We start from the raw sequence: 18,277 nt of genomic DNA, 5'->3' as shown, positions 1-18,277 counted from the left end.
TACAGTGATGCGCGCGCATCTTAAAATTTCACTAAAATTTTTTCATAACGCGCCTAAAGAAGTATAACTTCAAAACCATATACAGATTTGTTCAGACTTCCCTGCGAACTTTCATCTCTTATTTCATACCCATGTAGATGCAGACATCTGTCTGTTTACTTATCTTTATAAATTAGGCCTGTTTGTTATTCTGATGTGTACGGTATATTATTGTAAAGTTTCATCAAAATCCATTGAGTAGTTTTTGCGAGAAAGAGTATCAAAGAGATACCCATACATTCTTACAAACTCTCACATTTGTAACTCCTTCAGTTTTTTGCGGCGCACGCATAACTAGCTCGCAGAATGCAGATCTTTTTTTCTACTTACTTACGTGCATATATCGATAATTCACACTATATCCTTATAAATTATTGCCTATGTGTTATTCTGATGTGTAAGCTATATTATGGTAAAGTTTCATTAAAATCCATTGAGTACTTTTTGCGCGAAAAAGTAACAAAAATACAGACATACTCACAAACTTTCGCTTTCTTCCACGTACTACAAAGCTGTGGAATGAGCTTCCTTGTGCGGTGTTTCAGGGACGATACGACATGGGTACCTTCAAAAAAAGCGCGTACACCTTCCTTAAAGGCCGGCAACGCTCCTGTGATTCCTCCGGTGTTGCAACAGATTGTGGGCGGCGGTGATCACTTAACAACAGGTGACCCGTACGCTCGTTTGTCCTCCTATTCCATAAAAAAAAAACTTTCGCATTTGTAATATTAAGTAGGATTGCCTACCTGTTACGTTTTGGCAGCATCCAAGCTCTAATCTTTTGTCACCTTCTATCGGTCAATATGTGCACTTGGATGTTAGCCAGATGCATTATCAGTCAGAATATTATGTAAAAATAAACATTTAAAATTTAAAGAAAACTCAGACATTTGTTACTCAACGTGAAGTAATGTTGGAAATATTGACAAGTCTGTCTGTCTGCTGTTGAATTCTTTTCTCTAAATTGTTAATTAATTTGGTGTCATAACGGCATTTATAATCGAATATTCTCGAACCTTTCTAAGGTCCAAGCTATAATTTCCCTTCACGCGTTTGATGAAAGTGTGTCGACATATTCTGGTTTCGCTTTTACTCTATGGCTGGCCACATAAGGTCATTTCTAGCCCAGTGTTCTAGACGTTTAAATTACACTTTGGCCGCCGGAAGTGTCAATAACAGGAAGTAGGTTGTTTAGAAAGCGGGTTAACGTTTTAAAGAGTCCAAAAATAATTAGGGTTTGGTTACACTGTCGACAAATACCGTAAATTATTGACATGTGTATCTATCTATTGCTTGAAGTTAAAATAGACCAGAAATGCGGCGCTGTAATGGTCCATGCAACTACCGGACGACTAAGGGGTCTTTATATGTGGGAGAAGATCGCTGGTGTACTACAGCACGAAAGTGTCGGTTTCGATCGGATTAGTACCACACTTCCATAGACAACTGGTGTGAAGTAGTGGCCTAGGGCCCTTATGTTTCACATAGGGTAGTCTTGAGAACCAGTAACCGTATCTACGCTTCTTCTACGCTACGTTTCTTCTTCACATAGTGGTAAGGTAGAAACGAATCGTCTCATGTGCTGCCTCCAAACGGCAGTCGATGACGAGCTTGCAGTTTCCCCTCCGCTGCAGTCGTAGTCTTCGGTTACTACAACGGGGATGATGCCGAATGACTAGGGTCGCGCACGTCAGACTTGTGGCATCTGTGTATTGGTCTGTCCTAATTGGTCGAGTTGCCTACGCGGCTGCCATCGGAAAACCGTATCACCGTCCTCGGATTACGATAGAACATAAAAATCAGCGGTACGAGTATTAAAAATAAATGAATTTGCATTAAAGGTTTAGAAGACACTAGAAAATATGTGGCAAATGGAGATCCCGACGAATGAGGCCTGTCTGTATGTTTTAAACAAAAAACCATAACAATCTTTTCAATCAACTTTCGCTTTTGCTGACCGGCGGCAATAATTAAGCGCACCATGAAAGGAGTTTATTGACTCGATCGCGTGCTGGGGTTTGTTTACTGCGGGCGCGCTATTGGTGCGGTAGGTAGTGGAGGACTCGCGTTCGGCGTGGAACTGGTTCTGCGGGTTGTGATTGAACGGCGTGCAGCGCGCGGGCTCGCTGGGCAAGGTCGCGAGCGCTATGCAAAAAGCAAACGATGCCGTGCCGAATTATTATTAGAATTTTATTTTATTTGAGCCGGATTTGAAAGGCATTTCGTGTGTAACATAATATATGTTGACATGAAACAATAAAAGGCACTGGTTTTATGACTAGGTGGTGATTTTTATTGAAGTAGGCGTTACTTTGCGAAAATCCATAATTATACAAATGATTTGAGTTTTCTTTAGTGTTAATTCCGCCAATATTTGTCTTTTAACAATTCAAATCAAACTCAAATCAGTTGTATAGGTGGTGATGACTGGTTATTTTTCTGGGTGTATTAATGAACAATTCTTGAAGACATACGTAGATATTTATTAGTGTAGTAAGTAGGTGTCTTAGGAAGCGGCCTGAGTGTTTTGTATCAAAGTTCGGATCAAATAGTTATAGGTTTTACATTGTTTATTTATCTACACATATAAATAGGTAAAAGGCATTTATTTTCTCAAAATTGATTAGAATTCTTTTTGATGCCATTTCTCATGAAACAAATGGCGCTCTGAGAGAGAAGTAGCGGCGCAAGAAACTCTCCCAGCATTCTTTTTTTGCGCTCTTTTCAATAAAAATATACAATATTGTACAGTCATTTATATTGCTATAAAATAATCACAATCTAGTCCCAGGCTGTCCGATCATTTAGATATTCAGCAGTGGAGTAATAGGATTTACGACAGAGCCATTTTTTGATAATACATTTAAATTTATTTATAGATAATGCCTGAACAGTGGCTGGGACTTTATTATAGAAGTGTATACATTTACCCTGGCTACGGAATTGATTTAGATTATGTTTAACTATTCGTTATAGTATTATGTAAGTAAATATTATGAGTGTTAATTCTGCTAAGCTTTGTTAGCTACATGCAGATTGCAAAGTACGTCCTGGATTTGCGCACTCCAACGAAGACTTGCTCCCTGCTGAACCTTCGATTGAACGACCGTCCAGTACACAACACAATATTAATTCTTATCATTTTATTACTTCATAATGTTATTCAATCATTCAGAAATACGCTTTTGTTTCAATTTTAAACTTATTAACTTTGATTAAACATTTCCGATGGCTTAAGACTACATTATTACGGAATACTTACACAATTTTTTTGTTTTCCTATTGACAGAGCAGCGCCTATCGGGTCATATTATTGATTTTGATTGTCGTCTTCAACAGTGGTATACCTTTATAAACTAGATTACATACCATCGTTGGCAGTATGCCAAGAGTCTGAGTCGCTTCATATAATCGGTACTATCTACTTCAGTATCTTAGTTCAGCATCGATACTCAATATTACATACTACTATGTACAATTGAATATTCCTATTGTTCTCACAAGATGTAGTTAATTGTTTCGTCATCAGCCGGAAGACGTCCACTGCTGGACAAAGGCCTCCCCCAAAGATCTCCGCGACAATCGATCCTGCGCTGTCCTCATGCAACGTATTCCGGCAATTTTGACCAGATCGTCGGTCCATCTTGTGGGAGGCGTACCAACACTGCGTCTTCCGGTACGTGGTCGCCAATCGAGGACTTTTCTGCGCCACGGGCTATCTATCTGTCAAATTATGTGCCCTACCCACTGCCACTTCAGTTTCGCAATTATTTGGGCTATCTCGGTGACTTTGGTTCTCCTACGGATCTCCTCATTTAATTGTTTATAGAACACAATTAATTGTTTATAGAACACAATGTAATAAACCAAGTTTTGTTGCGCATACCTAGAAATGATTTTTATGGAATTAGCGCTGCCAAGTGTCCGGATAGAGCCGGACATAAAATTAGGCTTTTTGATTGCGTGTCCGTCCAAAATAGTCCCCGGCTTACTGCAGCAGACATCAACACAGCACTGGTTTTCAGCAGCCCCTCGTTTTACAATTTAGATGAAAGATTACAATCTATATAAAAAGTTATTCTTGATAGAAAATGATCCATTCTTGAAGTCCCAAATTGTGAGCGGCACCCCCTATAATTGTACTGGTAACGTCATTCAATTAGAGATTTTCGCCAACATAGTATATTTTCTATGAAGTTTATTCGTTGCGCCGCGGTCGTGGCGTGTTGATGAAAAGCTTTACGAGTGCCCATGTTCCATACAAAGTGACGATAAACAAGTTTATGGAGAGCGGAGAAAATGAAAGGCTAGCACATGTTTCGCTTGGTATTCTGTGTGTGTTTGATTGGTTTAGGTTAATGTTAAATTGTGACACGGAACTTCAACTAAGTTTAATTCGAAACGGAAACCAACGGAATTGAGAAGGCTCTTTGATTGAACTAGAGCCCTAGTACTAATCTTTAATAATTATTGTTTATATTATTATTATCATGTTCTGTTCTGCGAGCAGTAATATTGTTATTGGATGTATCATATTTCTGGGAGGTTCCTTTGCACAGGATGCCGGCTAGATTATGGGTACCACAGCGGCGCTTATTTCTGCCGTGAAGCAGTAATGTGTAAGCAATACTGTGTTTCGGTCTGAAGGGCGCCGTAGCTGGTGAAATTACTGGGCAAATGAGACTTAACATCTTATGTCTCAAGGTGTCGAGCTCAGTTGTAGTGCCATTCGGCGTAGCGAAATTTCTATTAATGGCAATCTATAGTTCCGAGTCCAATTTCAGGCATACGGATAATAATATACTGCTATAGGTATATTGATAACTGCTCGATTTCTGTCTATCGATTTGTGAGGGAAGCATAGAGTAAGGTATAGGTAACACATTTATATCTGTTTCATAAAGAGAATATGTTATGCTATGAAATTATATATATTTTTTTCTTTTTTTTATGGAATAGGAGGACAAACGAGCGTACGGGTCACCTGTTCTTAAGTGATCACCGCCGCCCTTTTTTTGAAGGTGTGAATGTCGTATCGTCCCGGAAACACCGCACAAGGAAGTTCATTCCACAGCTTTGTAGTACGTGGAAGAAAGCTCCTTGAAAACCGCAATGTGGAGGACCGCCACACATCCAGCTGGTGGGGATGATATCCTATTATAACTTGTGGCGTGTCGTGCGAAGGTGGAATTCGGCGGCAAGAATCAGGTTAAACAGCTCTTCGGAACACTCCTCGTGATAAATGCGGTAGAAGACACACAATGAAGCGACGTCTCTACGCAACGCCAAGTGATTCAGCCGTTCACCGAGCACTGGGTCCCGGACATTTCGAGCTGCTCTGCGTTGCACGCGGTCAAATAGATCAAGCTGATACTGGGGTGGCCGGACCTGCGCTTTGTACAGCGCTAGAATGTGGGCCGGCTTGAAGTATTGCCGTGCTCTATTAATGACGCCCAGTTTCTTTGAAGCCAATTTGGCTTTGCCCTCCAGATGCCCACGAAATTGGAAATCGCTTGAGATTTCGAGACCCATTATTCCGATACTAGGCGAGGCTTTAAGGGAAGTGTTGTTGAAGAGCGGTGATACGACAAATGGGGTTTTTTTAGTGGTAAACGGGCAAACTCTTCTGGGGGTTAAATTGGACAAGGTTCAATTTACCCCATTCCGCGACCTTCTCAGGAGAGGACTCGATAGGAGACACAAGTTTCTCCCGCCACTGGTCGACGATTTCCCGAGATCTTTAAAATAGGTCCGCTAAATTTCTAGCGGTCGTTCTTTTCAGGTCTGGCAAGTACAAAGCCTTATTGATACTAACACGCACTTGTAATCTTCAACTTTTTTTGGAATGAATAAAGCTATCATACAACCAATAATTGATAAATTGAGAGTGTAATTCTGGCTTAACCACCAAAACTAAATTACGTCCGGCCGGATACTAGCGGAATCAACCGTTACAAGGTAAGAGTGTAAGGGTACAATAAAATCACGTTAAAAGGGGCGTAACTTTATAACCTCATTATGCAATTATCATTTCCTGTTAAACTATTGTGTATTTAAAATTTTAATTATTAACTTGACTCTGAACTGTTTTTCTGAACTTTTAAAAGGGCGTTAATGTTACGAAATTACTGTGATGTGACATTTTATGGCGCCGCGGAATTCTGAGTCGCCGTGGAGTGATTTCGCCCAAAAACCAATAATTTGTGTTGATCCGATCGCTATCAAAGTGCACATAATTGCTCCTATTTTTTGTGGAAGGCGCGGGTCAAATAGCTAACAGACTGGTCTCTTGATCATGTGACGCTGACGAAGTGATCGGCGCCGCCGATACGTCATCTCCAGTACAAATAGGAACACCAGCGTTCATTGTCGGGCTTAAGGGCTAAACAACAATTGCTGACAACGATCGGAATGCTGCGTACAGCGTGGAGGCTGGTGATCCACTAACAACTCATGGAAAAGCCTTAGCAATATCCATACTAACTGCTAAGTCTAGCTTGTTTTTAATAGCCACCTACGTGTTAGGTGTAGCAACAGACCATGGCGAAAGCCACATTTGGTTGTGGATTAACTGATGAGACTGTGTAATTACAGGGTGGGTCGGAATGGGTGGATTTGAAAAGTGGTACACATAAAAATTTAAAATTTAATTATAAGTGAACATTTGGGAAATTCATAATATAAAAATAACACGTACCACATGTACACCTTTGCGCTGCAAATATGGACCTCCAATTGCTAAACACTGGCTGGCATATTGCGCGTGGAATAGCCATATCTTCACTGATATTGATTTTCAACTGGGCAAATATGGTTGGATTATTACTGTAAATTCGACTCTTCATGTTTCCCACGGAAAAAAGTTTGGTGGTCTTTTATCTGGACTTGGGGGCGGCCATGGATATCACCTCGACGCGATATAAGTTTCCCTGCAAACATCTCATTAACGGCTGCTAATGAGTCACTAGATGAACTTGTTCAAACCATGTCGCATGATTGTAGGCTTCATATTATGTACATACAATAAATACATCAAGCCGGACTTCGTAGGAAAACAGAATATTCCTTAAACTGCGACAACATGCCAAAACTGTTTCAACGGCATCAGATCCTGCACTAGTTGAATTTTGAGGCCTTTAATTGATAGATTCCTAATATTTTAGTTACTCTTGCGATCGGTTTTTTGTAGCTTCGGTTTCGGTTGGGTAAATTGGAATAATAAATATGAGTATCGACTGACTAATTTGTTTGCTAGTTTGTTTATATTTTATAAAAAAAAAACTCGATACGCCTTTTATGTATTTACCGACAAAGCTTATGAAACGCCTGCTTAAACATTGAATGGTAGAATGTCAGATTGGTATTGCGATGTTGCGCGCTCGTTCACACTAGTCGCATTATCTGAGATTAGTGACGCGCCCTGTTACTGTTTATATTTTTCTGGTCTGGTTTTACAACAACTATGCTTGTTATATTAAATTATTAATCAGTGACTTCCATTTTAACATTAAGATCAATAATATTATGTTCTTTACTATTATTAAAAATAATTAATGAACTCATATGTTCCATAGCTCACGTCGACAATGAGATGTACTTATCACGCGCGTTGGAGAGGCTCGGCGGAAACGCCCTCAGCAAGGACTCGGAGCCGGATATTGGAGCGGCCTTCTTTAAATTCGCAGTCGTCACCAAAGAATTATCTGCCCTTATGAAGACATTGGTGAGCCATCATTTGAGCTATATTTTTATTGATAATCATATTATAATAATAAGAAACGAACCATTGTTGGTAAGTACCTACTTTAATTGTTAAAATGTTAATTTCTCAGTGACAATATGTCTTATTGAGAAAGTTATTTAAATCTAAGAATAGATTTGATATTCGGTAATTTCTGGCCATTGCATTGCGAATATGTACTCTAGGAAATCTTATTGGATAGATGTTTGAATATTAACCGAAATACGATCAGGCGAGAATGTAATAAATGAATTTTTGGGATGGGAGAATGGGAGTATAAATTAGCGCACCACACGGTTAGCTTTCAGATGTAGCTAGCTTCACTTAAGACTCCGGTCGGCAGCTGAGTAACTCTCCTGAATCAAAACTAGGAACCACCTCGCCTTTCCAGTCATAAAACAGGTGTAGATGAATCATAATCAGTACTTTACAAGGAGAACATTTGGTAAATCCAATTCATGTCATTGTTTCGGCTTTTTTTAAATACCTATAAACATGCTGAGAAATAAAGGAAAAATTAAAAGCGTTCTTTTGAAGGTCCTTAGATTAATTACTTCATTCCATTCAGATACGGCTTAAAAACTCTATCCATAATAAATTGAGTCATACGTTGGTCATTGTTAAGCGCTTTTGATAGTAAATATTAATGTGTTTAAACATTTAACATCTGAACGACCGAGCCTTGCTCAGATTTTGAAGAATGTACAAAACTTGACCAAAAAAAAAACTAATAGGACATCTGGATTCGAACCGGGGTCTTCTGCTTTCCGGATCACCCAATGTCCCATCTGAGCTATTATAGTCTTGTAAATAGTGGCGCAATTTACTTTATTTTATTATGGCAGCAAACAGTCATGTACAAAAAAAATCTTATTCTAATTCTTAATAGATAGGACCTTGAGTGCCCACAAATTATAATTAAGTTAATAATTACTAATGTAATTAAAAATTAATATAAATTAATTTACCTTTGTATTCTAATGTTAATGTAGGTGTTTTTTCATTAAAACACGAATAGAACTACACATTTTAAAATTGAAACCTAGCTAGATCGATTTCTCGCCGCTGAAACTACCTGTATACTAAATTTCATTAAAATCGTTGGAGACGAGACATATATAGGTACAAGAATTGCTCGTTTAAAGATATAATATAATACAAATATGTATATGACGGGATGTAGCACAAGCTTGACCTCAGTGTGACCCACAACAACTCTCTAGAGACTAGCACTCTTGTAAATACTCGAAATTGTTCTCTAGGCCTACTTTTTTGTAATTCGTGTGGCAATACTGTAACTAAATATTTAATTAAAAGTGTTTTAAGAAAATTTATTGAATTAGGCGTTACTTTGCGGAAATCCATAATTATACAAATGATTTAAGTTTTCTTTAGTGGTATTTCCGCCAATATTTGTTTTTAAAACAATTCGACACGTGTTTCGCCTCTACACGAGGCATCCTCAGGACGTGTTGTCTCGCCAAAATCTGGCACGAGACTCTGTTTTAAAAACAAATATTGGCAGAATTAACACTAAAGAAAACTTAAATCATTTGTATAAAAGTGGTTTTTTAAAGATTACGTATTTTAGTGATGACTTATGCAGCTCTTGGGGATAATAGAATGGTTTTCAGGGATTATTGGCCCCTGTGTACCATAAATAGCTAGCCCATATCTTGGGTGAGGGACCTGATGCTCCCCTTTGCAGTGTCTTCTGCCTTTCATTATGTCATCTGCTAGGCGATAAATATTAAAGTTTGATTAAATCCATTGCCCTAAATGACTTTAGTGATCTGGTGAGAATTTTTTGAAGTTTCGTAAACTTCTGGTATCAAAAGTCTGGATAATGTAGCGTTCACATAGAATAAAATTTTGAAACAATGTTATTAAAGTCCATATAATTTGCTGTGTTCGTTGATAAATCAACCAAATGTGTGTCGGTCTCGTATATGGAAGGTTCCGTACAATCGTACGAGATTTAAATACTTTTATATTTCGGATACATTTGGAATTCGTCATCTTGTTAGCTCTTATAGCTGCAACACTAATGTTAACTTATCAATATTCTATTCTATTGCGGTTTACGAGATACAGCATGCATGTTATTTGACGTTTGAGTATGTTTGGTGCATCACTTTACATATTATATTGTAATTGTAATGATTTGTAAAACGATGAAAGTGTAAATCTTGATTTGAAGGAGTGGCAATGGGTTTTTTGCTACTTCTTCACATTGACTCAACCCTTTACGAAGTAGCGGTAGATTTATAACGAAAAAAATTTTTTTTTGTCATTCATAAGTGTCCTTTCCGTGACCAACATGAATAAAGTGATTTTGATTTGATGTGATTTGACATTCAGTTGGACTGATCTGCGTAGTCTTAGTAAAAGCCAAAAGGGTTCCCTTTGATTACTCCTTGGGTACAGAATCCTGCGAAGGCGCTCACCTTTAAGATTTTAAGGATAACCAGGTCACATAATAATTGAAATTGAAATATTTTTATCCAAAAATCCAATCCAAAATATATGTCTCAGACGTGAAGAACGGGCGCAAAACAATCTACAGGTTTATATTTTAACTAGAATTTTATTACAATAAAATTTCTTAACTAAACAGCCTAAGAGCGGTCGCTACATTCCTAAATCATTAAGAAAGTAATTTATGTTGTAGTAACTTTTACCACATAAAAGTTTAGAACAATTTGTTTTGTACACACAAATAAAATTTGAAAGACGTAATCTCACGTCACTCGAACGGTTAGCTCAGTTGGAAGGGCACTCGCACAGAACTATCTTTATTTGTGTATTTAATCCTAGAAGTGAGGGTTATCACTTTAAAAACATAACATATTGCTTGTTTTGTAAATTTTCTGTCATCATGTCGTAAAAGAATATACATAACAAAAAGAAAAGCATTTATTTCTGAAATGCTTAAGTGTGTAAATTTTTCAATCATATTACAATATATTGTTTACAATTTCCCACCGTATTGTGTATATATTAGTTTTTTGTCTGTTGATATGTAATTTCCGGCGAAACTAATATACTCGTGGTCGGCGATACATTCTCGTTTGATTCACGCTTGACCTCGTTTTCGAAAGAAAGTAAATTTCGACTCGTAAATTGGAGATATTTGAACCGCGTTGAGTTTTAATACTTATCAAACGAAATATTGTCTATGTTATAAACATTTTGGAATAATTATCGCGTGCCTAATTAAATATAATATAACCACTGAATAGTAATTTAATACGTTATATAAATTCAGAAGTAAGTAGTTTCAAAACATCATAGTGTTAATAAAATATAAATGATATTTGCCTCAGTGAGTTCTTAGTTTATTTGAGTTTTGAAAAGATTTAGCATTATTGTTATGCTCTAGTTGTCCGTCTAAGTTGAAATTATTATCTCTTCTACTCCCATTTCCTAATTAACCATAACACAAAACTATACATTCCTACGGGTCGTAAGGAAATGAACATAAATGTACAACATTGAAAATTTTGCCCCATGACATGGGCAACAAGTGTAGCATTATAATTGCGTGTATAATTTCATTAGGTGCAAGATAAACTCTCTAAAACTTCACATAAAAAAAGCGCACTGACCTGCGCTATATAGATGGCTGACGCCGCGCATGCGCAGTAGACAGCCCCCGCCATTACATAATTTATACATCTAGATAGACTGTGACAGCTGTAAACACATCAAAAAAAATAGAGACGCACAGTTTGCCTCTATTTTCAGCAAGCCCACGCACACTCAAACAAAGTGACTTAGTCATGGAGAGTGTAAGACGTAGCACACTAAAGTAATAAACCTAATCTTTATTTTCTGGAATAGGAGGACAAACGAGCGTACGGGTCACCTGGTGTTAAGTGATCACCGCCACCCACAATCTCTTGCAACACCAGAGGAATCACAGGAGCGTTGCCGGCCTTTAAGGAAGATGTATGCGCTTTTTTTTAAAGGTACCCTTGTCGTATCGTCCCGGAAACACTGCACAAGAAAGCCTATTCCACAGCTTTGTAGTACGTGGAAAAAAGCTCCTTGGATTGTGGAGGACCGCCACACATCCAGATGGTGGGGATGATATCCTAACTTGAGGCGTGTCGTGTTTGTGACCTGTTGTCAGGTCAAAACTAAACTAATGCACGCCGCATTAGTTTAGTTTTCTAGCAAGGCAGGCACTGTAGATCTAACAAGTCGTGCTTTAGTCCGACAATACGACATATTATGTTGTATGCAAACTTCGTATATGCAATCTGTAGACTGCCTACCGTAGATAGTAAATTAACTTTAACATATTTAAGCTATATTTATTTATGTTCATAACAAGGTTTGCACTGCCAAATTGCCTATATGATATGCACGCCCTTGCCTGTTGTCATGCATTGCCTAACAGCAAGAGGCTCTATACAGGCGTATAAATTATCTAAGCGGTCAACATTCGCGATTTCTCTTTTTATCCGCTCCAAAATAAATATATTTTGATTTATTTCATGGTCGTAGATAAAGTATTGAATGCCACTGCATGAAATTAGCCATTGTAAAACTAACTGTTGCGCCATACAAACAAAAAAACTAACTTAAATAGCATTCATTACTTAGCATTGGTGTAAATAACTATAGTCCGTATGTTGAAGTAGATGTCCCTTAACACAAACATATGAATGGGATTAGGAATAAATTAGATTAACGTTTGTACGCATTGTGTGTCGTAGCTTCTACAACGGATAAAACAGCTTAGAAAAAGCTGCTATAATTCTCAATGAAGGCTTGTCATGTCCTCTGTTTACGACGTATTTTTAATTGGTAAGATTGTGAGAAGCTACTGTGGTGATCGTATTTGATAATACAATAGATAAAATAATACTACTATTTTCCAAAATATTGTCCATTCTCGTCAATACATCGCTGCATCCGATGGAACCACTGTGAAAAGAACTTTGTCCATTCGTCCTTAAGGGTCGTTTCGGCGGGCTTTTGAAACGCAGCTGCCTCGGCGTCCATAAAACATCTTCATCGAAGATTTCTTTGATTTTTATATAAAAACCGCAAGGTGCGTGGTCTTTTGTCCGGAACTTTCCTTCTGTAGTAGCTGTTTTTCGATCCTCTTAATTCCAAAACAATTGTCGCGTCCTCATCCTTCCGAAGAATGAGGCACCCAACCATATTTATTCTCACGCTTCGATCTCTCTTCACTTTAGTTGGACATTCCTCGGAAGAATACACCCACTGAGCAGACTTTTGGACAGTATGTCGAACATAGGCACCTCCGTTAAATCCTTCAATCATTTTTATCATCATCATCATTTCAGCCGGGAGACGTCCACTGCTGGACAAAGCGTCCCCCAAAGATCGTCATGACGATCGGTCCTGCGCTGCCCTCATCCAACCTATTCCGGCGATCCTGACCAGATCGTCGGTCCATCTTGTGAAGCCTACCAAAACTACGTCTTCCGGTACGTGGTCGCCATTCGAGGACCTTACTGCCCCAACGTCCATCTGTCCGTCGAGCTATGTGCCCTGCCCACTGCCTCTTTAGTTTCGCAATTATTTGGGCTATGACGGTGACATTAGTTCTCCTACGGATCTCCTCATTTCTGATTCGATCTCGTACGGAAACTCCGAGCATATCCTTCTCCATTGCCCGCTGAGCAACAAATTCAACCAATCATCAGGTCGGGGTTTGCGGCCTCGTTCAGATTATGTACGGAGCACGAGGCTTCCTGACCGCTAAATATTCATGGAGGATCTTGAATCTATTGATGGGTCACTCTTTTATCAGTCTCGATAATACACCGCAAACACTCGTGTTATTTTTTTTTATGATAATAAGGGACGAGACGAGCAAAACGTTCAGGTATTGTTAATTGACATGTCCTGCCCATTACAATGCTGTGCCGCTCAGGATTATTGAAAAAACCAAAAATTTTGAGCGGCCCTAATATTGCGCTCATCACCTTGAGACATGAGATGAGTCTCAATAGCCCAGTAATTTCACTAGCTACCGCGCAATTCAGACGGAAACAGTTATGCTTACACATTACTGCTTCACGGCAGAAATAGGCGCCGTTATAGTACGGGGTACCCATTATCTAGCCGGCATCCTGTGCAAAGGAGCTCCCACTGGTATCTTCAGTCGCCGCCGTAGAAGACCGTACCTTACGCAGATCATCGGTGCGATTAGTGCGACCACGTTAAACTGATTAAACCAGTGTAAAAGGTGCCGCGACATGGGGCTTTATCATTAAAGCCTATTCGCAGTCTATCATGACTTTCTTGTTGACTTAAACTGACATCGAAAAGCACAAAAATTTCTCGCTTCATCCATGCTGACGTGACACAGACAATTTGCCGCCAAATCGTAAAACAAATGGCAAATGAATTTTTATTCATTTGCCATTTGTTTACTCGTACTCAATAATAATATTGGGACAGAGATCCATTTTCAAAATTTAAGCTTATTTTTTTATTATATTGCTTACACGTGGCCAGTATTGAACTGGCTTGTGTGAAGTGTACAATTAAATAAAATATTATATTATTACGGCGATGAATGTTATGAAATAATAAATCGTTAGTTTTGCGTAACTATACAAGCTGGCAGTATTTCTGAGTAAAGGCACATAAAATATTTACTTTATAATAAACTAGTTTATAAGATTTATGCGCACTGAGAATCTAGGTTCTAAAAGATTTCCCTCGTTGTAGTCGATGCGTCGTGACGTCACGGCGCGGGCGTGTGTGGGCGCATGGATTGTTGTGTGCCGGTGCTAAATGGGTCAGGGTGATGCCAGCAATCCGACATTGATTCCTTGCCATAAACACTAATTCCGTATTTAGTGCATTAGATCTTTTACGATGCTCTGTAAACAATTTGTTACACTAAAGTGATATCCCTCACATCTGGCATTAACTATAAAATTAACTTGAACCCGTGTCCTTGGGTTCCGTCCGAGAGCTCTTACCAACTGAGACAACCGTTCGAGTGACGCATCGAACGTAAATCCTGGTAATTCGATGTGATATATTTTGATGTGATAGATGGTGTAGATGTAGTCGATGGATCCACAACCTGAGAGTTGAACAAGACATACGTTCGATGCGTCACTCGAACGGTTGGCTCAGTTGGAAAGAGACCTTTGACGGAACCCGAGAGGCGAGTCTCGCATCGTTCATAAATTTTGGTTGCAAATTTATTTTGGATGTTTTGTAATAAAAATCCGTCAAGCATGAATAGAACTCGCACACGAAGAGTTCTCTAAGATTCTACAAGATATGGATTTCTCTCTTTCGTAACATCATTCTAGACTATTGTGTGGGTATTGAGGTGTGCCTCATACATTTAACTTGTTTAAGATTTAGTCAGTTGAATCATTGCTAAGTTGCAAATAATTAAAGAAGAAAATGAAGGCTCAACTTTGATGTACTCTCGCACACATCAAAGGCTCTTGGGGGGAAAGTACTAAAGCCTCTTGCGTTACGTGTAATATCTAAAGCTGGTCTTAAATTGCGCCCAGGTCCTGGAGCGAGTAAGTCGAGCTTATAAACCTAGGCTTTTCTTAATAATAATAACAATATTAACACACTTTTTACACAAATTATCTTGCCCCAAATTAAGCATATGGCTATATATGTGTTATGTATATTTAATACAATATACTTACTTAAACATACATAAATACATTTAAACATCCATGACTCGGAAACAAACATCCATATTCATCATATAAATGCTTGCACCTACGAGGATTCGAACCTGGGACCTCTAGCTTAGTAGGTAAGATTGCTAACCACTCGGCTATACAGTTCGTCTTCTTATTCCGCCAAAGCAGCGAAGAGCACGGAATGATAGAATCGTCGCAGAACCTTCAGTAGTATTGTATATACATACTCGTAAGTATATATATTATAGCGGCAAAAGTGTACATAAAATAAAGTTAATGGAATCCATAAGGTAAATGGAATCCAAAAATGTATTTATAAGTCTTGACTTATCGACGAGAAATTCTGCATGGAATGGTAGCAGTCGCATTAAATTCTTCATTGGTACCTATGAGCTTAGATTTCTGTTTGTAAATCAAAGTACCATCGCAAACCGAAGAAGTAATTGAATAACAACAACCTATTGTGAGGTTGCTTGAGCTAGATTACAAACTGCTATCTTTATTGAGTCGTCAAGGCTTATCTGTTGTCGCACTTACATCGTAATATCAGTGCAATTACCTTGCATTTGTTTGCCAAACTTGATCACGTGATGACACTTCAGATGGCTATTTGTGTTCGCTTGTGTTTGATGTATTGGGAAAAATATAATGTATATTATGACGTACACGCCAACATATAAATAAAGGTACATACGACCAACCACAACATGGCAAACAAATAACCAACACTTAAAAAATTTGACGTAGAAGCCTATGTGCATCCAAAACTATGACGTGTTCAAACTTGCAAAGGTATTATATATATACTAGTGGACTCGACAGACGTTGTCCTGTACACACGTCTTAAATTTGAAAAATCGGTCCAGCCGTTAGGAGGAGTTCACTCACATACACATGAGCAGGAGAATTATATAATATGGACGGAATTGAGAATCTAAACCAATCTCAAATTCACTGAAACAAACAAAAAAATCATCAAAATAGATCCAGCCGTTTAGGAGGAGTTCAGTGACATACACACGCACACAAGAAATATATACATTAAGATACTCTAAACACATTTTCGGATTTGGTACTGCCGGATCCGTAAAAATTATAATTTTGTGCGATGGACCACGCGACATATCATCGAATATGGTCCGTAACCGGATCACATCCGATCTTTCGGTCGTACAAAAATCCGATCATGTATTTGTAGCTTTATTATTTAGATGTCATGTTACTATAACATGTATTTGGGGGGTCCGATATACAATAATAGAATAGAATACTAATACAAATATATTTTTTTACGATAGGGAGTGATAATAACATTATATATTGCAACAACACTTAAACGTCATGAAAAGGCATTTATTTTCTCAAAATTGATACCTTTAGAATTATTTTTGATGTCATTTTTAATATACGAGATACTACTACCGCTTCGGAAACAAATGGCGCTCTGAGAGAGAAGAAGCTCTCCCAGCATTAATTTTTTGCCCTCTTTTCAATAAAAATATACAATATTGTACAGTCTACATTTCTATCGCTATAAAATAATCATAATCTAGTCCCGGGCTGTCCGATCACATAGATATTCAGCTGTGGAGTAATAGAATATACGACTAGAGATTAGAGCCATTTTTTTATAAAACATTTAAATTTATTTATAAATGATGAAAATTTATTGAAGTAGGCGGGCGTTACTTTGCGGAAATCCATAATTATACAAATGATTTGAGTTTTCTTTTGTGTTAATTCCGCCAATATCTTTTTAGACTACTGCCACTTGAGTCTGGTGCCATATTTTGGCGTGACAACACGTCCTGAGGATGCCTCGTGTAGAGGCGAAACACGTGTCGAATTGTTTAAAGACAAATATTGGCGGAATTAACACTAAAGAAAACTCAAATCATTTGTATTATAGATAATGCCTGAACAGTGGCTGTGACTTTATTATAAACGTGTATACATTTGTGAGTGTGAAGCTGCATCAGTTAGCTTCATAATCAGACAACGACGTCAGTTCGTAAAGGATAAATATGGTCTTATTTCAGGCATATTAACACTAACTTTTCCAGTCTATTAACAAATAGATATTGTCGCGCATTGGATTCGTAACACATTGATTAATTAGTTTACGTACAGGGTTGAGGCATACAAATATTTGTTGCCATATAGTTGACAGATGAAATTATTACATACTTTGCTTAATTACGTACTTGGGTCTAATGTTTACGTTTGTTTTGTTTATGAAAAAGTTTCTTTATGCAACTCCAAGTTTGGGACGACTTTTGCTCCGATCAAATAAACAAATAAGGTATCAAACATGTACCTATGACTCGTATAGTATCGTCGCGGTGATTGACAACCGACCGCATTATCTACCTCGAGGATTCCGAACGCCCATAGGCATGTTTTCGTAACTGAAGCGCGCACATACTTCGTCAAATATACGGTCACACGTGGTAATTGTTTGCCAAATATGAGAAAAACGTAAATACAAATAACCATGTGATTTGCCACCATGACATTGAAATACTCTACAGCGAGAACCCCAAATGAAAGAATGATAACTTGGATCTCGGAAAGAATGATACACTTTTCACATTCTAGGCAAGTGCGCTCAACATTAAAATGAGCCAAAATCTGGAAAGAGATTATAATATAGTTCCAGTCACAGCCCATCAAAAGAAATACTTTCTTAAAAACTCGTTGTAACACTTGGGGATGTCATTGTTAATTAGTTTCAAAATTTACTTTTAAATCATTATACTGAACTGTTGAACTTCATGGCCTACCTTGCGTAAGATTTCTGCCATGCATTGTGAAGCGTTTTAAA

At 38.1% G+C, this 18,277-nt stretch overlaps 1 protein-coding gene across 3 annotated transcripts in view; it reads left to right on the top strand.

Annotated features, from left to right (window-relative positions):
• Positions 1-18,277, top strand: part of LOC126969530 (arfGAP with SH3 domain, ANK repeat and PH domain-containing protein) — a 79,379-nt gene that overhangs the window by 8,584 nt on the left and 52,518 nt on the right. For all 3 annotated transcript variants that reach the window (XM_050815007.1, XM_050815006.1, XM_050815008.1), the window contains exon 3: positions 7,614-7,762. In XM_050815007.1, coding sequence (XP_050670964.1) covers positions 7,614-7,762 — 149 coding nt within the window. The remainder of the gene's footprint in view (positions 1-7,613; positions 7,763-18,277) is intronic.

The sequence above is a fragment of the Leptidea sinapis genome, chromosome 18, assembly GCF_905404315.1.
Source record: "Leptidea sinapis chromosome 18, ilLepSina1.1, whole genome shotgun sequence".
Classification (NCBI taxonomy): Eukaryota; Metazoa; Arthropoda; class Insecta; order Lepidoptera; family Pieridae; genus Leptidea; species Leptidea sinapis.
The sequence above is the reverse complement of the archived record's forward strand: the minus strand, read 5'-3'. Positions and strand labels throughout refer to the sequence as shown.